Here is a 26,535-nt window from a genome sequence, read left to right on the forward strand (position 1 = left end):
TTTTAATAGAGAAGTGCATAATCAGAGGTACAATTTCAAAGCATGACTCTGGAGGCTCTTTAGAGAATAAATTTTAGGTATGAAAGAGTAGAAGCAGGGAGACCAATTAGGTGTCTATTTTGATAATGCTGGCAATAAATTATGGTGCCTTGAACCACGGGGGTAGATGGAATTTGTGGGGGAAGAAAAAACAAAGCATGGGGAAAGGAATTTCGGCATCAGTTTTTCTCTTTAAAAAAAAAAAATTAGTGTTTATTTATCTTTGAGAGACAGAGTGTGAGTGAGGGAGGGGCAGAGAGAGGGAGACACAGAATCTGAAGGCCAGTTCCAGGCTCTGAGCTGTCAGCACAGGGCCCAACACAGGGCTTGAATCAACAAACTGTGAGACCATGACCTGAGCTGAGACGCTTAACTGACTGAGCCACCCAGGCGCCCCAATTTTTCTCTTTTTGAAAGTTAACTCAGGGGGCGCTTGGGTGGCACAGTCGGTTAAGCGTCCGACTTCAGCCAGGTCACGATCTTACGGTCTGTGAGTTCGAGCCCCGCGTCAGGCTCTGGGCTGATGGCTCAGAGCCTGGAGCCTGTTTCCGATTCTGTGTCTCCCTCTCTCTCTGCCCCTCCCCCGTTCATGCTATGTCTCTCTCTGTCCCAAAAATAAATTAAAAAAAAAAAAAAAAGAAAGTTAACTCAGGGGCTCCTGGCTGGCTTAGTTTAGTAGGGCATGTAACTCTTGATCGCAGGGTCGGTGAGTTCAAGCCCCATGTTGGGTGTGGAACCTACTTAAAATAAATTTTTTTAAAAAGTTAAATCATAATTTCATAGGAATCAGAAGAGCATACACCAAAATGTTAACTGTATTTTTCCATTTGAGGAAGTTATTGATAATTCTGTGCCTCTGCATTCTCCAACTTGCCAGCCATGTGCATACACTATTTCTATAAAGCAGAAAAATAATTTTTTCAATATTCGGGTCACTGAACACGATCATAATGTAACCAAACTTACTTTTTTCCCAAATTTTTAAGTCAAAATGGTTACATATGTGAAGTAAACAGTGATGAATGGTAATGTTAGCAATATGAAGAGTAGTTAAAGAAGCAACAGCTGCTTCCTGACCCCAGAGCAGTGAACTCACGCTCCCGTTAACATGCAGTAGTATTATTACCAAGTAACTTTCCTGGCATTATAGGACTCTCTCCTGTGTTTTTCTGATGCCTAATTTTTGAAATTGATAATAAATACAGTTCCAGCCATGATAAATATAACCTGGATCAATCAGGAAAGTTACAGTTATGCTCACATTACAATCTCAAAGTCTTGGAGATTTAAACAATAAAGATAATGTTTCTTTTTTTAAAATGTTTATTTATTTTGAGAGAGAGAGAGCAAGAGTGGGGAAGGGGCAGAGACAGAGAATCTAAAGCAGGCCCCGAGGTGTCAGCGCAAAGCTTGACACAGCTTGAACTCACCAACTGTGAAATCATGACTTGAGCCGAAATCGGATGCTTAACCGAGTAAGCCACCCAGGCACCCCATAAAGGTAATTTCTTATTCCACTACATGTCCACTACAAGTGGGTGAGGGCAAGTTATCCAATAATTATAGTCATTTAGGGACGCAAACTGTCAAAGATTCCATTTTGACATGGCCTACCAGGATGAAATACGTTAAATTATGAACTGGTTTGTAAAGCATCTGCCTCCAAATGATACACATTACTTCTGTTGTCATTACATTGGCCAATGCAAGTTCTATGGCTAGAAAAGAACTGTAACCTTATGATGTACTCAAAAGGGAAAACTGGGATAAATGAACATTAATTTTTTTTATTCTTTAAGTTTGCTTCTTGGTCATAAACTATTCTTTCAAAGAATTGAACATGGGATGATGACACAGGTCAAGTTACCTACAATTATAATTATTCATGAACTAGCTTGCCCAGTGCTATAATCTGGGATTTGTGATGGCAATCATGCTATCTCCTAATATGGATCTCATAAGCAGGCCACATATCCCATAGAGTATTACAAGATGTGAGGTAAGAGAAGAAAATATGAGCTTCAGTTAATGTTCATTTCTACATAAAACAAATAAGAACATTAAGTTATTCTAGTAGTTAATACAAATGTTTGTAATATTTAATTTTAAGTTTGCTAATATTTAATATTAAAAAATCCTAGGGGAGCCTTTGTGGCTCAGTCAGTTAAGGGTTCAACTCTTGCTTTCAGTTCAGGTCATGATCTCATGATTTGTGGGATTGAGCCCTGCGTTGGGTTTTGCACTGAAGTGTGGAGAGGGCTTGGGATTTGCTCTCTGCCCTTCCCCCGCTCACATGTGGTTTTTTTTCTCTCTCAAAATAAATAAACACGAAAAAATTAAATTAATAATCCTAGTTTATTTCTACATCAGATGGTAGTCCACATCAGATATATATTTCTACATCAGATATAGTCCAAAATATAATGAGTCAGACTGGGCATTCCGAAAAATGAGAGTTAAAAGAATGTCCTAATCAAGAGAAAGGAACCCTTGTGTATTGTTAGTGAGAAGGCGAACTGGTGTGGCCATTGTGGAAAACAGTATGGAGGTTCCTCAAAAAATTAAAAATAGAACTACCCTATGATCCAGTAATTGCACTACTGGGTATTTACCCAAAAGATACAAAAACATTAATTTGAAGGGATACATGCACTCCTATGTTTACAGCAGGATTATTTACAATAGCCAAATTATGGAAGCAGCCCAAGTGTCCATAATAGATAAATGTATAAAGAGATGTGGAATATCTTACACATGCACACACACACACACACACACACACACACACACACACACAGGAATACTATTCAGCCACAGAAAAGAATGAAAATCTTGCTATTTGCAACAACATGGATGGATCTAAAGAGTAGAATGCTAAGTGAAATGAATCAGTCAGAGAAAGACAAATACCATATGATTTCACTCATGTGGAATTTAAGAAGTAAAACAAATGAACAAAGCAGAAAAAAAAGAGGCAGAAACCAAAAAACAGACTCTTAACTATAGACAACAAACTAATGGTTACCAGAGGGGAGGTAGGTGGGGTGATGGATGAAACAGGTGAAGGAGATTAAGAGTACACTTATCTTGACGAGCACTGAGTAATACATATGAAACTGTTGAATCACTATATCACTATATCACTGTTGAATCACTATACACCTGAAACTAGTATAGCATTGTTTGTTAACTACACTGGAATTAAAATTTAAAAAAAATGTCCTAATCATTCATTTACCTGCAATACTTCCATATAATGGATTTTATGAGTCAAGTTAAGTTGCCTTAAGAATTGTTATAATCTAATTTTAAATATACTAACTCTCACAAAATAGACAATAACTTTGCAAGATGCTCACAAAGACACTTGAGAATTGAAGATTGCAGGGACTAACAAGAAGAAAATGACAGCATGACACATCTATTCCTAGTACAAACTTGTCATCAGCTGCATACAACTGCTACCTAAGGAAACTGCCAATATCAAGCTTATGAATATTCTTCCACATATAGATTGACAGCCACCAACATTAATGAAAATCTGCTCTAAGTATATGTTACATACAGTGCATACTGTTAATTTTATCTTTACTTTATCCTCTTAAAATTCTTACTATTGTGTATGTTTTAGAATGACCATAAATATCAATAAAGAAATATATACAATAAGGATAACATGCTCATTTTTTTTTTTAACTGATGAAGCTTGCATTCAAATAAAGTCCTGATCAATTAGGTCACTGATGGGGCATTCCAGCCATGAGCTCACTCTGTGGCCAGAACTGGCTTTTCAATTGTCTACTTGAAATTTCCACTTGCACAAATAACAGATATTTGTATTTCACATGACCAAAAAAACTTTTGCATTCTCATCGAAGCTTTCCTCCCCCCGGTCTCCACAACTACTCTGTCAAATGCACAAACATCTATCTTCTCTTAAGACTTTCCTTTCTGCTTTCTTCTATATGTTCGAAGTCATAGGAATATTTTCCTCTTCTTCAGATACACTAAGCTCTCTTTGCTCTCCAGATGTTTGCACTAGCTGTTCACCCTGTTTGGAACACTCATCTCTTGGCTAATTTCTTCTCAACATTCAGGCCTCTGCTCCTAAATTGGTTCTTTAGAGCAGCCTTCCCTGATCACCTTCTGTTACAGGCTCCCACCTGCTTCCCTACTGTGCACCAGATTATGTATTACGATGGCCCTGAAGGTCTACAATAGCTGTGTCTCCCCACATCCTCACCCTCCTCTTCTACTGCATACCCCTCAGTTGCTCTGCTTCGGACTCACTGGCTTCCTCTGTGTTTATCAATTAGATGAAGCAAGCTGTTATGCGGCTTGCACTTGTTCTGTCCTCTGTAGGAGTATTCTTCCAGATATGTATAGGATCATTTTCTCAGTTTATTCTGGCCCCTGCTCAAATTTCACCTGTTCAGAGATACCTGCCTTAATCACCCTCTCAAAAGATCATCCCTTCTGTCTGTCTCAGTTTACTCTCTATCTACTTAGTTTTTCATGGCACTTGAACATATTTTAAATCTATCATCTGTTTGTCATTTGTCCCATTCACTGGAATATAGGCTCCAGTAGGATAAGAGCTTTGCATTTCACCCTCCCCCACCCCTTCCCTGCCACTGTAATTCTAGCCTGCTGAACAATACCTGATCTAGTTTTTGTTTTCGTTTTCAGTGCAAAAAATGTGGTTTTATTCAAAGATGGGGACAGGACCTGTGGGCAGAAAGAGTTGCACCGGGGTTCTAAGGAATGATTGATTATACACTTTTAAGTTGGGAAGTTGGTTATGGATAGCTAAGTCTCTAAGGAATTTGGAAGCAAACTTTCCAGGACTGTGTGGGGTCCTTTACTGCTGTCTAGTAAAATCTTAGTCATGAGACCATTCAGATATATATCAGTGGGCTGTATTCTTTGAGGGTGACTGCTAATACATATCTTGGGAAAGGGTAGAGATAAAGGAAGTTTGCAAAATGATTTTCATGTATTAAAGAAGACTTACAGGATCCTGGAGGTTGGGTTAATGTCAAGCTAAGGTTGCCTTTTGCCTCTAGCAAAGTATTCACATCCAGCCAGTTGAGTTCCTGGAGTAAGGTCACTCTGATCAAATATTATTATAATTTATATACGCTACTCAATGCTGAGACTCACCTGTTTCCCTGTAAAACATGTTGCTATGACCATTGCAGTATAATCATTATTTTTGGTTTTTATAATTGCATTTTAATTTAACTTCTAGAGGTCAGACATTTATGTGCGTTACATGTTGATGCATTTTGCTCAGTTGATTCCTAGAAATTCTGTAATGGTTTACATACCCACTGATCATGTCTCCTTTCATTTCTGTGCATTCATGCCTATATTGGGTTTTGTGAATCTTTTTAATATCTGTGATATAAGAGGTGATTAAGAATGATTTATTGCTTATTTGTGTTTTATGGTTAATAAATTTGAAAAATTTTTATATGATCTGGCATGTGAATTGCCTTTTACATATTGTTCCCACTTAAAATTTTTTTTATTCATTTCTATTTATTGTTATTTAATTATTTTTATACACATTTAGGTATTTTTTAATAAGGAAGTTTTCTAGGGGTGTCTGGGTGGCTCCGTAGGTTAAGTGTCCAACTTCAGCTCAAGTCATGATCTCATGGTTTGTGAGTTCAAGCCCCACATAAGGCTCTGTGCTGACAGCTCAGAGCCTGGAGCTTGCTTCAGATTCTGTGTCTCCCCCACTCTCTGCCAGTCTCTTGCTCACACTATTAAAAATAAATAAACATTTATATAAATAAATTCTCTCTCTTAAAAATAAATAAACATTTTAATTTTTTTTTAAAAATAAGTAAGTTTTCTATTTCATAAGTTCAAATTTTCATTATTTATTTTATATATATATAATTTATTGTCAAGTTAGCTAACATATGGTATATACAGTGTACTCTTGGCTTTGGGATTCATCTTTTAAATACTTAGTTTTAATATATTCTTCTATGGTTTCTTCATTTTTATTGTTAATGTTTTAACTTTTAATGTTTTTTTCTCCTTATTTAATTTATGTTGGCATATGTAATAGTAGTGGAATTCAAATTAGTTACATTTTACTTTTTAGGAATGGTTGATCAGTTTCCCTCATTATATACCAACATTATGGTAATCACGATAATAGTTAAGATTTCCTGTGAGATTTCTATGGGCCAGTCATTTTGCTAAATATTTCATACACAATAGTTCAATTAATCTTCATATCAACCTTCAGGGTCATGATGAAGCCTATTTTTCGTGAGTGAGGGACAAAGCAAATGTCAAATGTTAGAAGTTGACTGAAATTATCTATCATTTTTAACAGTCAGGAGGCAATTGGGTTTTTAACCCACAGTTTTATGCTTCATATCAACAGGGCAACTTAATAAGTTTTTGAGCAACATGTTATTAAAGTAGCATTCAATCCAGTGCCACAAAACTTCATGTCAGCCTTTCTCAAGTTCCCTCAAGCCTCCAAAATCTCTTGTTGTGGAATCATGACCACAGGATGGGCAAAACCTGGTTCTACTCTCTGTGCTGTTAGAAGAAGCAAAAAAAAAAAAAAAGATAAAGCATATGTTTCCCTGCACTAAAAACAAGAGACACCAAGATATTGAAAGTATATGCTTAGAAAAAAAGATATTCCAAAAGAAAACTGGAGAAGTAATATTATTATTTAACAAAATAGAACTTAATAAAAAAAATCATATAGGAAAAAGGATGATAAAAATAGAGTAAGAAGATATAACCCTCACCAACATAAGCACAGGCAGCAACTCAACCTCAAAAACATGAAGCAACAAAAGAGAAACGAGGAGTGAACTAGATAAATGAACAACTGCTGAAAGATTTCTTTTATAAAATCCCCTCAGAAAAGTAGATGAAAAATAAGCAGTGAGAGCAAAATCTGAACGAAACAATTTAAAAATTCAGGCTACTTGGGATATATAGAGAGATGTTATACCAAACAACAAAACATATGTTTTCTTTGAGCACATGTGAAATATTCCAGAGCAGGATATATTTCATACCATGAAGAAATAGAAGCCTCAATCAATTCCGAGGAAACAATATAATACAGACTATTGTTTTCTAACAACATACAATAAAATTATTAATTAAAAGCAAAGATCCTAAAAGAAATCCCATATTATGGTAAATAAATAAAATAAATAGTCATTGGATTGAAAAGGAATAAACTGCACTTTGAAGTGCATAACAGAGAAAACGCTACATGGTAAAATTCATGAGGAGTCGTTAAAGAAGTACTTAGAGGAAAAATTATAGTTTTAAACTATAATCAAGAGGATCAAGAAATGTTTTTAAAATGACTACTGATTCAACCTAGGAAACTAGAGAATAAGCAAGGGAACAAACAGAGAAATGAAAGAAAATAATGAAAATCAAGCCAGAAATCAATAAAAGAAGCAAAGGAATAGAGAATATTAATGAAACCAAATTCTGATTTCCCCTCCAAAAAATTCTGTCGTTGGTCAGTAGTTCATACAGGAGAATTCTAGCAAATTTTAGGGAAGAAATTAAAAGTTTCTCTTTTTTTTTTTTAAATTACCCAGAAGATGCTTAATTCTCTGTAGTTAATTTCAGGAAGCTAGTTTTATCTTGAATCTAAAACAGATGAGTTTATTAGTTCATTTCAATTATGATTAAATGCAAAAATCTTAAATATAATATTAAATTTCTACATTATATTTTGAAAATGTAGATATAATATGAAAGGATTCTTCAACTCAAGAAAATCTTTAAAGGTAATGTGTATTAACAGACTAAAGAAGCCAAAGTACATTATTATCTTATCAATGAAGAGAAAAATATTCATTGGGTTCAATATACATTTATTATGAAAACACCTAGCAAGCAGGAAATTGATGAAAACTTCCTTAATTTAGTGAAGGTTAAATACCAATTTTATTATTAATTTTTTAAGTTTACTTATTTATTTTTGAGAAATAAAGCACAAGCAGGGGAGCGGCAAAAAGATAAGGAGAGAGAGAGAATTCCGAACAGGCTCTATGCTGTCAGCACAGAGCCCAATGCAGGGCTTGAACTCACAAATCATGAGATCATGACCTGAGCCGAAATCAAGAGTTGGATGCTTAACCAACTGAGCCACCCAGGCGCCCCAGGTTGAATACCAATTTTAGAACATTACACTTAAAAAGAAGGAATTTTTGATGCATTTCCTTTATGATTAGGAATTAGATAAGGATTTTCATTACTGTTTATATACTACTGGAGGCCCTGGCCTACTATGAAGGTAAGAAAAAAAAAAAAAGGTTGCAAAATAATGTAGGAAAGTGATGCAACTCTTGATACTTTCTAATAATATCAGTATCTATTGGCTTTAGAAAAGCCAATGAAATAAAAAAGATAAACTATTAGAATTAATGAGTGTTCATTAGTACTGTTGATATTTACTTGCATTTCTTTCAGTGATAATCAATGCAAAAACAAAAGATATATGATTATTAGTCAATATAGCAATGTATATACACATATGTAAGTAAGTGTGTGCATTCTAGGAAACATTATCTTGAACTCTAATACATGATCTAGAAGATGAGTTTTGCTTTTCTGTGTTTGTTTTTTTTTTGTTGTTTTTTTTTTAAATTTTTTTTTTTTTTCAACGTTTATTTATTTTTGGGACAGAGAGAGACAGAGCATGAACGGGGGAGGGACAGAGAGAGAGGGAGACACAGAATCTGAAACAGGCTCCAGGCTCTGAGCCATCAGCCCAGAGCCTGACGCGGGGCTGGAACTCACGGACCGTGAGATCGTGACCTGGCTGAAGTCGGACGCTTAACCGACTGCGCCACCCAGGCGCCCCTCTGTGTTTGTTTTAATGAGAGAGAAACATTGCTCATAGATAGGAAGACCTACTATTTAGAACTTGGAAGTCATAATTAAAAAGATCTCTATATTAGAAATTCCAGCTCAGAATGGTTTCATTAAGAATACTACTAAATATTTAAATGAGAAGTAACACCATATTTGCACATCTTTAAAAGAATTGAAAAAGACTCTACCCAAAGAAGTTCTATTAAGTTCAACATAACTCAGTACAAAAACATGGCTATGACATCATAAGAAATAAAAATTATAAGCAAATTTCATTCTCTAAAAGAGATATAAAAATCCTAAAAGAAAAAAAAATTAGTAAACCAAATTTAGTGTTATATGACCAAATTGGTTTTATTCCTCATGGAAAATGCTTATTTAACATTTTAAAAATGAATCAATATAAAAAACATAATCATCACAAAAATCACAAAAAGAATATGTGATGAGTTAAATGTACATTCATGATTAAAAATTATTATTAGAAAATTGGATACTTCTTTAACTTAAAACAAACATACTTCAAGATGAATTATTGAAATTTTCTCTCTGTGGTTGTAAATAGAGATGGGGGGGTTATCATTACTCCTATTTAGTATTACATTAGAAACACTAATCAGTTCTTTAACTGAAAAAAAAAATTGGAAAGAAAAGGTGAGATCTGTCAATGTTCATAAAATACAGGACTGTGTATATAACAAATCCAAAATAATCTAAAGATATGTTTTTAGAATTCAACAAACACAACAAAGAGAAAATGAAAGTTTCAAAAGGTACTATTTATAACGGAATGAAAAAAAAATCAAATTAAGAATAAAAGGAAGTACAAGAACTCCACACACAAAAAAGCTATAAAATGAAAAGAGATCTATATAACTAGATAGCTATACCAGGTGTGTGGATCAGAAGACTTAATTTAAAATGGTGCCAATTTGGGGCACCTGCGTGGCTCAGTCAGTTGAGTGTCCCACTTCGGTTCAGGTCATGATCTCATGGTCCATGAGTTCGAGCCCCATGTTGGGCTCTATGCTGACAGCTCAGAACCTGAAGCCTGCTTTGGATTCTGTGTCTCCCTCTCTCTCTCTGCCCCTCCCCCTTCATGCTCTGTCTCTCTCTCTCTGTCAAAAATAAATAAACATTAAAAAAATTTTAAATGGTGCCAATTCTCTCTAAACCAAGGCATTGCTAAGCAAAATGCCAAGAACACTTTTGTGGAAGTTGGTAAGTTAAATGTACATGAAATATATATGAAAATTCACATTGCCCAAACTGAAAGAGAATAATAAATTGGAAGAACTTATTCTACATTATAATTCTCAATTTTGGCAGCATGTTATAATCATCAGGGATATTTTTCAAAACCTGATGGTGACACCGCACTTATCACATAATTAAATCCTTATCTTCTGAGGAGAGACCTAGGCATCGATATTTTCGGTATTTCCCAGGTGTTTCATGTGCAACCAAGTTTGAGAACCACAGGTCTTAGAGCATATCATCATATATAACATAACCTAAATTATGTATTGTTGAAAACCTGCATTAACTAAGATAGGGTGAAATTAATGTAAGAATAGCAATTAGTTGAATGGAACAGAATAGATGCTGTGGAAGGAGACCCACACATGTATGGACACTGTCAATGACTAATGTAGCCCAGTAAGGCAGTAGGAAAAAGGCAGTTTTTCAATAAAAGTCACTACACCAATTGGCTCCATAGAAGAAAAAAATAAACACTAATCTCAATCTCAAATCATACACACAAAAAAATCAATTTTAGTAGATTACAGATCTAAAGGATGGAGTAAACAAATGGAATAGATGCTGAGAGAATGTCTTCATGAACTTAGGATAAAGAAAATTTTGACAACACACAAAAAGGAAAATAATTATAAACTGACTACATTAACACTAAAATTAAAAACATCCATTCATCAAAAGGTGACATTTAGAAAATGAAATGTCAATTTATGGACTGAGAGAAGACATTTGCAACACAGGTAACTGACAAAAACTGATAAAGGGTCAGGACCCTCTCTTTCTCTCTCTCTCTCTCTCTCTCTCTCTCTCTCTCTCTCTCTCTCTCTCTCTCCACACACACACACCACACACACACACACACACACACACACACACACACATATATATATATATATACATACATATAAATACATATATATACACATATATATGTATTTAAATTTATAAACTCCAATAAAGAAATGAGCCACCGACATGAACAATGTCTTTCACAAAATAGAATTTCCTAGGTGCCTGGCTGGCTCAGTCGGTGGAGCACGTGACTCTTGATCTCAGAGATGTGAGTTTGAGCCCCATGTTAGGTTTAGAAATTACTTAAAAATAAAATCTTTAAAAAAATAGCATTTCTAAAAGGCCATTGGTCACCAGGGATATGCAAACTAACCATGAGCTATCCTTATACTCTTAACAGAATAACTGCAATTACGAAGACTGATAACATCAAGTGTTACCAAAGACATGGATTAATTGGGACTTTCATAGACTGCTGGTGGGAATATAAATTGGTATAACTACTTACTTGGTAAAATTGTTTTTCATTATCTATCAAGGCTGAACATATACATAGCATATGACATGGCAACTCCACTTATTCATATACCCAACTGAATGCACATACAAGTGAACACACTTGGACAAGAATGTTAATGACATTACTGGTAACAGCTCCAAAGTGGAAATAATCCAAATGTCCGTTAGCAATAGAATGGATAAACAAATTGTGGTATATTTATCCAACAGACTATTATACACACTATATAGAACATCATGGGTTAATTTTACAAAGATAATGTTGAACATATATGCCAACCAGAAAGAATACATACTATAATTTTTCATTTGTGTAAGTTCATAAATGGACAAAAGTCAGGATAATGGTTACCTTTGGAGAAGATGGTGGATAATGATTGAAAAAGGGCACAAACTAGAGCTTTCAGAATATTTGCAATTTTCTATTTCCTGACTACAGTGGTGGTTGTATAAATGTGTTTACTTGTAAAAATTCATCAAGTTGTTCACTCTTTTCTCTTAATTGAAGTGTGACATAGTAGTGACGTAGCAAAGAATGAAGACGGTCGGAACACATGGAGAGACATGCTATATTCTTTTGTAAGATGACATAAAGATATCAATTTTTCTCAAGTTAATCTATAAACTCAATACAATCTAATGCAAATTCTAGTAGGATTTCTTAAGTAACTAATTTCTCTAAAAACATAATTAAAAGGTCTATGAACAGCTAAGTCAACTTAGAAAAGAGGAGTATAAACAAGGGACTGGTCTATACATGAAATATATTTTAACACTTAGCCTGGAACCATTGTTACACACATTGGGTGATTTGGGCACAATCAAGAAAAAAACAGACTGATGGAATAGAAGAAATATTTCAGAGACAGACTGATCCAGATGTGAGTACCTAATATGATGTAAAAGTAGCCACATAAATCAATTGGGAAAGGATGACTAGCTTCTTAAATGGTACTGGGAAATCAGATTTATTATATGGAAAAATCTAAAACTGGATCCCTCTATACCATATCTAATCCTCCAAATGGTTTAAAAACTAAATGAGAGAGGCGCCTGGGTGGCGCAGTCGGTTAATCGACCGACTTCAGCTCAGGTCACGATCTCGCGGTCCGTGAGTTCGAGCCCCGCGTCGGGCTCTGGGCTGATGGCTCAGAGCCTGGAGCCTGCTTCCGATTCTGTGTCTCCCTCTCTCTCTGCCCCTCCCCCGTTCATGCTCTGTCTCTCTCTGTCTCAAAAATAAATAAACGTTAAAAAAAAAAAAAAACTAAATGAGAAATATAAAACTGTAAAGTTGGTATACAATAATAAAGAAAAATATCTCTGTAATTTCGTATGCAAAGGTTCAAAAACACAAACGATGAAACCAAAAAAAAATGATTTGGGGCTGGCGTAGGAACAAAGATACATTTCTTAATATTGTATACATGGAAAAATATGGTCTGATTCCGTATAATCAATTAACAAATGAATTAAACAAAATCCAGTGCTAAGCTGATATAGCAGAGGTGTGTGTGTGTGTGTGTGTGTGTGTGTGTGTATGAACTAGGTCTGATATTTGTCAATTTTTATTGCATAATATAATAATATATATCTAACACATTATTTTGTCTTGAATGAGAAAGATTGGACTGCCAGAAGTTATTTACCTTAATTTTCCAGTAGTTTGTCTGGATCTAATTCTATTACTGCCTCAACCCTACCACTCTTGTGACCAAAAATATATATTTTCCTAGAAAATAACTCTTTGTCTTGCATGTATTCAAAGTAATTCCTTAAAGATTCTAGGGTACCTGTTAATAGGCTTTAACATTTTTCTACTGAACTAACATCATAAGTGACATCAAAGCACACTAACTTATTAAATAATCTTAATGAAACCCCGATTTTTCAATACAGATTCTTAAAAATTATCTTGCAATTAGTAGATATTAATTTCTATGCCTTCAAATAAGAATGTCATTATCTAAAGAATTAGGAGTTAGGCCACTCCAGAAAAAGTGAGAGAAATGTTGGCATAAGCAACATTGCAAAGTGGTTCAGAGTTTGGTTAGTTTTTCTTTCTAAACACTGTGCTTTTAATAATTGTTTTTGTTTTTAAAAAATACTTTTTTTATATCCTAGAAATATAAACATGGATAGCGACTTTTCACTCTTGGAGTATAACCCATTTCAAAGAGGCAGAAATAATTTACCACTCATGTTGGACTGTCTGAAGGCCTCCAGAAAGCTCAAGCTTTTCACTCCATTCCTTTTCCCTATCTACCCCGGAGTCCTATTAGTTTCTCTTCTCTAGCACTCTTAGATTGTGACTGTTTTGTCAGTTACTTTCTCTCTTTTGTGATCACCTTCCTTTCAAAGGAACTCACATATTTTCTATTAAAATTTCCCCCTCCGGTTTCCAAGAGTACATATCTTATGAGAACTTTCTAGCCAGCCAAGAGATAGGAGAGTGCTTACCTTCAAAATAGATGCCCGACTGGACTTCTAGAACCCTGGGAAGGGTCCTGAGGTCAAGGGAGTGAACGAATTCCTCCAGCGTCATTGCCATTGCGCTGACTTGGGTCTTGTGCAGACCTGGTACTTACAGAAGCTCCTGGCTTCTGGGTGTCACTTGTCTGCAGTGTAGTTTCCCCTTCTCATTCCTCCCTCAGGCAGGCAGGGATGTCACGCTACAGTCCAACAAGGGTGGAGTAGCTCTATGTGGGTAAGACTGTGAAGAGGGAAGGAGGAGGCAGGGGACAAAGGTGTGACAGCTCTTTTTGTTCTCATTGTGGCTTCATTTCCTTCTGATGCTGAAGTAGAACAGGATGGGGGGGGGGGTTGGTGAGCATGTCTAAACAGACAATGCTAAAAAAAATGAGAGCTGACTAGCAGCTCACTCTGTCTGTTGCCAGCCAACAGCAGCAAGACTGGAGTGAGAGTTGCTTGTGGCTTTTCAAAACCAGAAAGGAACAGGAATACAGGACGAGAGTCTAATCTTAAAAATGGCACCATGTTAATTCTTTATCTCTTTAGTTCATTTCTAAAATTTGGCTTTGTGCCTTATTTGCATACTCTCAGTGCTTTCATATTAAATTTGGTTACAAAAGTGCTTTGTGTCAGCTCTTTTGAGAAATCTGATTGATACTCTGAAAAGAGAGGATCGAAACCAGTTTTTATTCTTCCACATTAAAAATTGTGCTGAATCTTAAAGGATGGTGGGGGAGGGGCACAATACGCAAAGTGAAACAGTAAATTAATCCAGTAAATTAACATGAATTTTTTAATCACCACAGTATAGTGAAAGTATCTAAATCTGTTGCAAGGAAACAGTTTCCTGGGTTTAGCTCTGCTTTTGATGTAGAGGTGACTTCAGCCTTAACTTCTCTGTGCCTCATTTGGCTCAATTATTAAATGAAAAAAAAAAAAAAAGTAGAAGGAGTCAAATAAATTAAACAATTTCTTCCCAGGCTAAAATCCTGCAGTTTTGATTCTGTGGTCCAAACTTTAACTGGGGAAAATGCCTGAAGTCAAAGGAAGCCAGAGGAGCCTGGTTGAAACAGATCTCTTAAAAAATTCTCCCTCTCTCTATTCTTTGTATTTAGCAGAAACAGTGTTTCAGACCTAGTGTATACAACTCAAGCTGATATTTTCTAAGTTTCTTTAAGGATGAGTAAAGGAAGACTAGTTGGCATACATACAGGTGAAAGATACTAAGAAGCTGCACATTCTCCTTACAAATTGGACTCCAGGCTCTCTGTTGAGAAACTTATGGCCTCAGGCTTCAGACGGCATAGGCAGACAGAGGGGGTCGGGGCTCACCCCAGCTCCACCATATCCTTCACATAAATAACCAAGCAATAAAAGCATAGCCTTAGTTTGAGACAGAGCTTGCAAAACTCTTTCAGCTCTTAGAATCATATTTGACATTTGCAATAATCTGCCTGGTTTCATTTCTTTCTTTACAAAACTAGAATTTATGGGGTCATGTTAAAAGTTTTTCACTAGTAGCTTCTACTTCCTCACTTGCAACTCTTTTGCCCCCACATCTCCCAAATTTGATCAGTCTGCTTCTGTACTCCTCCTCCCAAACTTAGGCTCCTTAATCCAGTGCAAACATTGTTTATAGCCTAACAGCATATCTTACTTGGCAGAATATATAAAACAGGCTGCTGTGAACTGCTCCTTAAAAATCACAGATCTTTTAGAACTGGTGCTACAACAAATTTCATTTCATACCTAATCCAAGCTAGACTTCACTTGCTGTTTTTGTTTTTGTTTTTTAGTTTTCCCATATCAACTTTCTATCCTAGTAGCCAATGAAGCCTTTTTGAAACATCACCAATATCTTACAGTTATGTATAATACCCTGCTTCTGCTCTTTGAACAGATGACCCTTGGTGTGTGTCACAATCTGATTCTCCTACATTTCCAATCTCAGTTTCCTAAATCAGAAGGCTGCATCAGGGGAAAGGCCATCTCCGGCCTCCAAATCCCTCAAGCCTTCTAAAATGTGGCAATACTCAATATCACGTCTTCTGTTGTTGCTCTGTATCCCCACTGTTACTACTTTAGTCTAGATCCTAATCACTTCTGACACTGCAGGGCAAGGAAATCCTGACATGAACAGCCAAGACAGAATTGACAAAAAAAAGGCATTGAGACGGCATTTGAATCACCAGTTAGTAAAATGGATGACTCAAGTTCAGCAACTAAAACAGCAGATTACAAGTGTAATAATAATCAGATTAATGAGGGCTCAGAAGCAAACCAGAGTACAAGCAATAATTTACTACATGAAAAAGGTGAAATCCCAAAGCGGTAGAGAAGAATGTTTTATTCAACAAATAGTTGTTAAGTAAGTTATGAAATAGAAGTTAGTTTCCTAAAATTCTATGCAACAAAATTAAATCTAGATAAATTTAAAAATTAAATTTAAATAAAAATAAAACAAAGGAAAAGTAGAGAAATGTCTGGAGAAAGTAAGGAAATATTTTTTCTTTTCCTTTTCCTTTTTTTTTAAAGGTTTATTATTTATTTCGAAAGCGAGAGAAAGTATGGGGGGGAGGGACAGAGAGAGGGGGAGAGAGAGAATCCCAAGCAGGCTCTGTGCTAACAGTGGGGAGCCCCTACCTACATGGGGCTTGATCCCACGAACTGTGAGTTCATGACCTGAGCTGGTATCAGGGAGGTTTAACTGACTGAGCCACCCAGGCGCCCCAGGAAAGAATTTGTTTCTAAGCAATAATGAACGTCTTAAAGGAAAAGATTAATAGATTTGACAACAGAGATAGGAATTATGTCTATAAATCAAAAAGAAGCTTTAACAAAATGGGAGTGGGGAAGCACATACTCAAATTAAGAACTGATGTCCTAGATGTATAAAGAGAACTTATTAATTGATATGTAAAATAAAAATATTCAAGGACTTCTGTTTCTGGCTATGAGCTTATATCTGGCCAACTCTCTTACAAAGGGCAACTAGAAAAGTGAATGGTTTTTTGAAACTCTGTTTTAAGGAACAGAAGAGCCATCAGGGCAGTCGGGACCTGAAAGGCCAAGTCCAGAAAAGCAGAGAAACACAATGAGGGGAACCCAACTCTCCACACTTCTTTTTTCCTCGAGGCATTTGTGGATTAGTAACTGGCACAAAGAGAGGGGCTGAGAAGCGGAACATAGGTGGTGGTTAAGGAGGAGAGAAGCCAAGTTGAAGTTTTAGCAGTTTCACATAACTAGCGAGATAAAAATTGGAATTTCGGGCCAGCAAGGCATCCAGGGAAACAGAGAAATGAATTGTCCATTTTCCCCCTTCAGGGTTTTGCCCATTCAAAAATAGTACAGGGTTGATGTATGAGACACCAATTAGAAAGTGATCGGTTAGAAGCTGACAAAACCAAGCAGCACTTTTAGCAGTTTCATGGGTGGGAAGACTGGGCCTTCATTTACGGGAAAGAGCTCCGGTAAATACCCTGTGTTTTCAGCTGGGGCCCCTGAACGCTACTCCCTAAAAGAAAGGTTGACTATAAATAGACAGGCCTTACCAATATTGAAGGCCAGATCAAAATTAGTTCAATCCCTGATTGGATTAAGGTGATCTGCCCCCATTTTAACTGCCAAACAAAAGCAAAAGTCAACCTTGTCATTGGGGAAAGCAACCATAACTTCTATAATTTTTTAAACACAATGTCTAGGATTCGATAATTTATAAAGGTCCAATATGGAGTTATCAAGAATGTAATTTAAAATAATTTTGATTCAGGGCACCTGGGTGGCTCAGTTGGTTAAGCATCCAACTTCGACTCAGGTCCTGATCTCAGGGTCTGTGGGTTCAAGCCCCGTGTTGGGTTCTGCGAAGACAGCTCGGAGCCTGGAGGCCGCTTTGGATTCTGTGTCTCCTTCTCTCTCTGCCCCTCCCCTGCTCACGATCTGTTTCTCTCCCTCTCTCTCTCTCTCTCTCTCTCTCTCTCTCTCAAAAATAAATAAACTTAAAAAAATAATAAAATAATTTTGATTAATATGTTCAAAACAGAAAGCAAGAGGGAGAATTTCAGTAGAAAACGGCCATCTATAAAAAGTATCAAATGAAATTCTAGAGTTGAAAACTAACAATAACTGAATTAAGATTCAGTAATTGGATTTAACAGAAGACTGGACAGGGGCGCCTGGGTGGCTCAGTCGGTTGAGCGTCTGACTTTGGCTCGGGTCAGGATCTCACGGTCAGTGAGTTCGAGCCCCACGTCGGGCTCTGTGCTGACAGCTCAGAGCCTGGAGCCTGCTTCGGATTCTGTGTCTCCCTGTCTCTCTGTCCCTCCCCCACTCATGCTCTTTCTCTCAAAAATAAATAAACATTAAAAAAAACAAAACAGAAGATTGGACATATATTAAGAGAAGGCTGTTAGCTGGAAACAGGAAGAAGAAAATACTACTCTATTTACAGAGACATAAAAAGAATCCAACATTAAGAACAGAAGAAACATTTTAGCCATAGCAAAAAGGTCTTCTGTTTACATTGCGTCCTAAATGAAAGGAGAGAGGGGACAGAGAGAGAAGCAACATGTTAAGAGACGACAGCTGAACATTCTCCAAAGTTGTTCAGGGTATAGCCATGCGGTGCGGGCTCCCGGCGATCTGTCTCTTGTTTCACTAGCGTTGCGGGAAGAAACCCGGGGACGCCCCTTTTTCCAGCCTCAGACCATTCTCCAATCTCTTTCCCCAGTCACAGCCTTGAGAGCCATCTTCTCAGCTATCCCCTGCCTCGAGGACGAGCCAAGGCCGATTTTTGCACTTAACTCCTTACTGCGGGTCAACCATGAGCTCCAGGCTCATCAGAATTATTCCACCAAGGTGGAGCCCCCCACCCCTCGCCCCCGGCCCCCTGCCCCCAACGAGCATCTGCCGGCCTCCTACACCTACCTCTCTCTGGGTCTCCATTTCCAACGTGATGATGTGGCTCTGGAAGGCGCCGGCCACTTCCTCAGGAGTTTGCTGAGAAGCGTGAGGCCTTCCAGCGTCTCTTGAAGACAAAAACCCAGCTCGGAAGCCACGCCCTCTTCCCGCGCGTGCAGAAGCCTCCCCAAGATGAGTGGGTAAAACCCAGGACGCTCCGAAGCCGCCACGGTCCTGGACAAGAACCCGACCCAGGCGCTTTGGCCAAGAACCCGACCCAGGCAGATGCGACCCAGGCGCTTTGCATCTGCCGGTGCAGACCCCACCTCTGGGACTTCGGAGGAGCCACTTCCGGGATGAGAGGTGAACAGCATCAGGGAGATGGCGGCCACCCAGCTCCCCTCTGCAGGCTGGGCTGGAGAGTATCTCTCCGAAAGCTCACCCTCAAGCACAACTAGGAGCCTGCGGAGCCCAGAGCCTTGCATCCCCCTGAGGTCAGGGCTTCTGCCTGAGTCTCTCCCTGCAGCCATTGGGCAGCTTTTTAACCACCCTGGAGCTCTCTCCCAAGCTAGGGACCAAGTGGAAACAATGAAGCTTTTACACCAAAAAAAAAAAAAAAAAAAAAAAAAAAATTTTTTTTACAAGTGGACCAGTGTAGTTCAAATCTGTGTTGTTCAAAGGCCAATAGCACTTGGGGTGCCTGCTGGCTCAGTTCATAGAGCATGTGACCCTTAATCTTGGGGTTCTGAATTTGAGACCCACATTAGGTATACAGATTAGTTATAAATATAATCTTAAAAAAAAAGGTCAACTGCAATCAACAGCTCAGAGAACAGCCATATATTTAATTCATAAAACCCATATTGCTGAGGGTGCAGTATATAGTCACTTATATGTACTGCAAACTTATGTGATCTATCTTGAGATCAATTTGGTCTAGTAATGGTACATTAAATGTTACATTTAAACATAATCAGATCAACAGAAAGATCTATTTATACCAGTCATTGAAGCCTTTATTACTTTTAATGGCAAAAAAGAAAAAAAAAGGAAAAAACCTCAAGTAAAAGAATGGAGGTTATTTACATAAGTTATCCATATGATTATATACTACAATGCCACTAAAAAGCATGTTTTTAAAGAAAATTGTTGATATGAGAAAAATGCTAACTATATAATGCTAAAAATTGAGAATAAAGGAGAAGCAGCATAGACAACAAAATCTAGAATAAGTACCAAATTTTATATTTTTAATATGCTTGAGTGGCAATATCAAAAATTAAAAGTCAGTGAAATACTGTTTTTTTTCCTCTTGAATAAAGATCACTTTTTTAGTTCTGTAATTTCTAGCACCTTCATTTTACTGCTTTTATCTAAGCCACCTATTACTGTATCCCTTTTTATTATATCTTCTCAGCATTTTTATTCCTTATCTTACTTTATACTCATAGCCATACTCTTTTCCTTGAAATACTCTCTTTACTTGGCTTCCTTAACTTTTCATTCTATTTTCTACTTACCTCTTCTAGGTCAAATTTTCAGCTTCCTTTTTCTCTACTTTTTTAAGATTTTATTTTTTTTAATGTTTATTTATTTTGGAGAGAGAAAGAGACAGAGTGTGAGTGGGAGAAGGGCAGAGAGAGGGAGACAGAATCTGAATCAGGCTCCAGTCTCTTCTCTGTCAGCACAGAACCCAACGTGGGACTCAAACCACTCAGACACCATGAGACCAACTAAGCCACCCAGGTTCCCCCTTTTTCTCTGATTTTTAAATGTTGTGTTCTTGTTCACATTTATTTTGGATATTCAAATGTAATTTCTACCTTAAATGCAATGTAGAAGGTAATAAGAAGCACCACAAGGTCAAGTCTAAGAAACAAGGTGTTTTGGACAAAGGGCCCCATGGAGAGCAGCTGTTGCATAACTCGCCAATTGTTGTCAGGAAAAAATACCGGCCCGATGGTGTTGGGTTTTAAAATTTTCAAAAAAATAAAAATAAAAAATGACATTTTTCTTGGGAAATAAACTTTACATGTTTGCCACTAATTCTCATTTTTAAGAGTGAGAGGCAAATTAATATTATGTGAAATAACCTGATCTTTTTGCTAAAAGTTTTCAACTTATTCTCAGAAAAGGAAATGCTGATCAAAAACAAACCAATTAAAAGGCTGTCCAATATGATGACCTGTGACCTTCACCAGAATAGTGATAGCTTCTAAATCTGTCTCTGGTCCATAACTAGACCTATATAAAATCTTCTGGATATTTTTCAAATCTTGTATTCAACATGCCCAAAATTGAATGTTTCTTTTGCTTGAAGAAACAACTCCACTGTCTGCCTCTCCTGCTATATTCTCTGTCCCAGGAAATAGCAATAACTTCCATCCAATTTTTAAGCCAGAATCCTGGGTCTTGTTAATGACATCTTCCTCTGTGTCATACCCTCTATCACACAGTCAATGAGGAAATCCAGGTCTATTGCTGGGATGTTTCTCAAGTCTTCTATGTTTCCTCAAGTCTATTGCACCTACATAAAGAAGGCCACCGCCATCTCTTGCCTACATGAGGGTGAAAGTTCTTAGACTATCAAATCTTGAAAACCTCCTTCCTCCCTCACTGTGAAATCTACTTGACCTTTCTAAAGTATTAATCTGACCAAATTCCTCCCTTCATTAAAAGACTTCTCTGAAATGAGCATAACGTTTTTTTTGTCAACTATACCTCAAAAAACAAAACTTTGGCAGCTTATTCTTTAGTGGTTATTATCTGGAGTCTCTCTGTTGCAATGAATAGGTTGCAAGTGACAAGAACTCAACTCAAGTAGTGTGCTCCACACGACTCGCGGCCACATCCTGTGCGTGCTGTTTGGTCCTTTCTTTTAGGAAAAGTAGGAAGCAATCCTTGTGACCAAAAGCTTTTGTTCTCACGTAAGCGTCACCAATGTCTGAGGGCCTCTCTCAGAAAGATGCACTTCACATTATGCCAATAACTCAAACGTGTTTGGAAAGTTCTTGTAGAGAAAGATCTCTGTTTAAACCCTGAGCTTGCCCCTCAATGGTTTTACCAAAGAACAGAGACACCCCTGTGCATTAACCCACCTAAAAGGAAACAATAGAGTTCTAGCTAGTGCCATCACTGGCAATCGTATCTGCCCAAAGAGTAGTAATGTTAGAAAACAAAAACAAAAACAAAAAGAAAAAACAAAAAACAAAGAAAAGCTAAAAACAAGCTTTGCCCAAGATGTCTATTCCTTTATTACACTCTCAGTAGCTACTTTCCTAAACATTGAGCAGAACTAGCTGAACACAAAAACAAACAAACAAAAAACTCATAAACTGCAAAGCAGGGATTTAAAACCAATATTTTAATATTTGAATATGACAGAGTATGTCTTGAGTGAAGACTAAACTTAGAGATGGATCATTTTGACTGGTATCTAAATCTCTTAATTTTCCAAAACTTTCTCCTCCTTATTTCTAAAATAATAACAATAATAATAAAAAGCCTTTCCTTGAAAAGAGGACTTACTCCCTAATATTGGCTTAACTAAAATGTGGAATTGATGGTTTCAAGTCATTGATGAGTTAAGAAGCAATTCTAGCTACAGGATAAACTGATTCTGAGCAATCATACAACATCAGAGCATCGGGTTCAACATTCTCATGCATGAGTTGCATTTCAGGGAGATCATGCTTTCGTGGTGACACCTGGCAACTCAAAACTTCTATCTCCATAGATCCATGTGCGATGGAAAGAGACTCTTTCCTCCTAGTCATACCAGGAAAAGTCCCAGGATAACCTCTGATTGATTCAACTTGGGTCATATGTCCATCTCTCAACCAGTCATTGTGACTGAGGACACGGAATATGCTGGTTGCCCAAGTCAAATTCATGGAATGTTATTAGGCTCTTGTCACAGCTAAGTCACAAAAATAGAGTTGGGAGAGAAGTCTCCAAGGAAAGTCAGTGTGCTGTTACCAACAAAAGGAGAAATTGGTGTTTGATGGGCAAATTCACAGTATACATACTGTAGGTGTCCCCAGGGCTATCTGGCTCCCTATTTGCAGCACTTTGATCACTTTGCAGCACTTTGATCTTCATCTTCAACTGTAGATACAATTAGGTAACTTCTTAATTTATAATAAGGGTGAATTATTTTAATGATCCAGAAAGAAAATTAAAGCCTGCTATAAAACTATATATCTTGTCAAAATGCACATGGGCATATCTTTAAAAAGATTGCTAAACCACACCCTCTCCCTTCTCTAGTCACTCTTTGTATGAGTATCTCACAAACTATGAGTGTGTGCCTGTATCAGGGCCTCATTTTCAAAGTACCTGCCTCCTAGCATTCTAATTCTTCTTTTGAATGAAACTCAGAGCAAGGTTAGCATTTCTTCCCAAGTAAGTTTATCATTGTAGGTATCCTTTTTTGCTACCCTAATTTTTAATTGTTTTTTTCAGTAAACATTTATCGAACCTGCCTCTTACTTTCATAATACAAGGCACTGAGGATATAAATAGCCCTTAAATAAGGTTACATTTTAGCAGACCATGCACACAGCTTAAGAATCATAATCTAATTGGGGCGCCTGGGTGGCGCAGTCGGTTAAGCGTCCGACTTCAGCCAGGTCACGATCTCACGGTCCGTGAGTTCGAGCCCCGCGTCAGGCTCTGGGCTGATGGCTCGGAGCCTGGAGCCTGTTTCCGATTCTGTGTCTCCCTCTCTCTCTGCTCCTCCCCTGTTCATGCTCTGTCTCTCTCTGTCTCAAAAAAATGTTGAAAAAAAAAAAAAATTTAAAAAAAAAAAAAAAAAAAAAGAATCATAATCTAATGTATAAAGTTCTCCATAGAAATGAGCAGCCTACTTTATGGGACAGGAGGGATACTCAACCCAAGGACTTAAGTTAAGAATGGGTTTCCCTAGGAACAATGTCCTGGGGCTTATTTTTAAATGTAAATGGTGGTTAGGTAGCTTAACCTGCCCACCTTTACTCAAATGGATGGATATTTTTCCATGGCATTCTGCAGGAGCACAGGTTGAAACATGAATGTTGCAAAGAGGATAAATGTGGATGTTGGCATCATGTGAATCTTGAGCTGACATTTCCCTTGCTGTGGAACTCAAGCCCTCTCTTTGAACCATAGTGACTGAAAATAGAACCCCTTCCCTCGTGAAAGATATTCCATGTTCTCTCTCCAAATGGTGAAATTCCTGTGATATAACCCTACCATTTTCTTCTGATGTTTATATGGCATTATTTAACAGCTTAACTGCAATACGCCTGTAGAAAAGATATTCCCACTTTACCAGTTCTTTTTTTTTTTTCACACATTTGTTATATCTGAAAGATAATCAAGGATGTCATTTACCTATCAGTGCGATAACATTTTAGAGTCTGAGAAACAACTGAGTCCTAAGCATTAGAAAAAATAAATTTTTAAAGATTTTAAACAATTTTTCATTACAAATTAAACATTAAGTTCCAACCTCTTGAAAAAATCAGGGCTTTCTTTTCAGACTTAAAAATTTTTTAAATATATTAAATATAAATTATATTAGAAAAATGAAATCTATTAGAAAAATGAAATATTAAAATATACGTTAAATGTATTTTTTTTAGTTTGACAGATTTAACTTAGGGTATGTATTTCTTTAACCCAAATAAGTTTCATGAGCATTAAACCTTTTGCTTAACCAGTCATATATATATATATGTATATATATGTATATATATATATATATATATATATACATATATATTGTTCATTGTGTGTGTGTGTGTGTGTGTGTGTATATATATATATATATATATATATATATATATATATATATTGTTCATTGTAAACTTTTTTTCACCTGTTACCACCAGACTGAGTCAAAGTCTAGGTGACTTAAATTCTGTACTATCAATAGCAGATTGATTATGAGAAAAGTGACTGAGATAGCAATAAAAATAAACAACATACACATATAAAATAATGACCAATGCCAAAAAATATATATACATTTATATAAATGTATTTATATATATATTGATGAAGAGAGAATGGTGGGTGTTGCACCTCAGTCAAAATTCCTATTACCTAAAGCCAGTTTGTTGAGAAACTATACCTCCCCCTACCCCAAGTAAAAATCTAAAAGAAAGGGATTGAAAAGATAACAATGTGAGAGATTTACAGATTCACTTTAAAAGAATGACTTTAGATTTCATTACTTTCTAGTAATGAATTTCCTAGCATCCAATTTCTAGCATCCAGTTTCCTTCTTCCTTCCTTCTTTCCATCCTTCCTTCCTTCCTTTTTCTTTTCTTCTTTCTTTTCTTTCTTTCTTTCTTTATTTCTTTCTTTCTTTCTTTCTTTCTTTTCTTTCTTCTTCCTCCCTCCCTCTTTCTTTCTTTCTTCTTTCCTTCTCTTTCTTTTGTACACATGAAATAGCTAAGAATTCATCAAGTAAAATGCTATCTTTTTCTCCAATTCCTTCAATATGGTTATGTTATGCATTTATACATAAATACATGATACATTTATGTAACCACTGTATACATAATACACATATTATACACAATAATAAGATTCTTTTGTCACAATCTGAATTCCATTCTGGAATTCCCAGGCAGTTATCACTTTTATAAGCTCTTTATCACCTAGCAGTGAGATGCCCAATTATTTTTTTTCTAAGATACAGAAGAGAGATGCAAGAATATAGAGTATTAAAGTCCAAGTTAATAATTATGTTTTGCTGTATGGAAGAATTTAGTGCATGTTAACATATGAATGTGTATGAAAACTAAAAAAAAAAAAACTAAAATAATCAAAAGCAATAGTAGAATGAGTAAGTACAGCAGGGCCTATTCCTACACTGGAATATTATTAGCCAACCATCTCTTATTATGTGGCCTTTTGTATTCTTTTCTGTTTCTGGATTTAAAATTCTAAAGGGAAAGATCTGTGTCTAATTGAGCTGCATGCACTTCATAGCTCCAAGCACTGTGCTAAGAATATTTTCTAAAAGAACAAATGAATGGCCTTTACATATTTATTGTATCTAATTGAATAATCTGAAACTGACCCAGGTTAATTTCTGCCTCTACCCTCCTTTTCTTTTCCTCAAGATAACAGTAAAGTCATGACCAGACCTGGACACGGGCCAATGCTTGGACATTTGTCTCACTGAGAGACTTCTCAGTTGAAGTAGGAGTATAAATCCAGGCCTTTAATCCCCAAAGCATTACTTACTCTGTGTTTGAAGTAAATATTGACCACATAAAAAGGCTAAATATTTTTCTCCTGAGTAATATTTTATAGTTCATACCTTAGAATTCAGTCACATGTACTATATTTCTAGGCTACTGGTATTGAATTGGTAATGACAATCAAGGACTGTGTATTTTGTAGCACTTAATCTAGAGGAAATATTGCTCTCAAATTCCTTACTGAACAGTACAGAGAAACATTAGATGCTAAGTCTTACACTACTAGTCCTATAAGGGCATATCTGTGAAGATACTAAGAAAAATGTATATTCCTTCTTCTTGTCACTTTGTAAATCTCTACTGCATGAATCCCTTATGCTATATATTATTCTATATAATGATAGAGTTTAAGGAAGAAGAAGAATCTTTTCTATGGTAGAATCAAGACATATCTGTATGACCTCTACAAAGTCCT

At 36.5% G+C, this 26,535-nt stretch overlaps 1 protein-coding gene across 1 annotated transcript in view; it reads right to left on the reverse strand.

The window, feature by feature from the left end:
- The window catches only part of THEMIS (thymocyte selection associated), a 189,126-nt gene extending 174,837 nt beyond the window's left edge, over window positions 1-14,289 (reverse strand). Inside the window, exon 1 of the mRNA XM_058735203.1 lies at window positions 13,957-14,289. Coding sequence (XP_058591186.1) covers window positions 13,957-14,047 — 91 coding nt within the window. The 5' untranslated portion in view covers window positions 14,048-14,289. The remainder of the gene's footprint in view (window positions 1-13,956) is intronic.
- Between the last annotated feature and the right edge of the window lie 12,246 nt (window positions 14,290-26,535).

Source organism: Neofelis nebulosa, chromosome 6, assembly GCF_028018385.1.
Source record: "Neofelis nebulosa isolate mNeoNeb1 chromosome 6, mNeoNeb1.pri, whole genome shotgun sequence".
Classification (NCBI taxonomy): domain Eukaryota; kingdom Metazoa; phylum Chordata; class Mammalia; order Carnivora; family Felidae; genus Neofelis; species Neofelis nebulosa.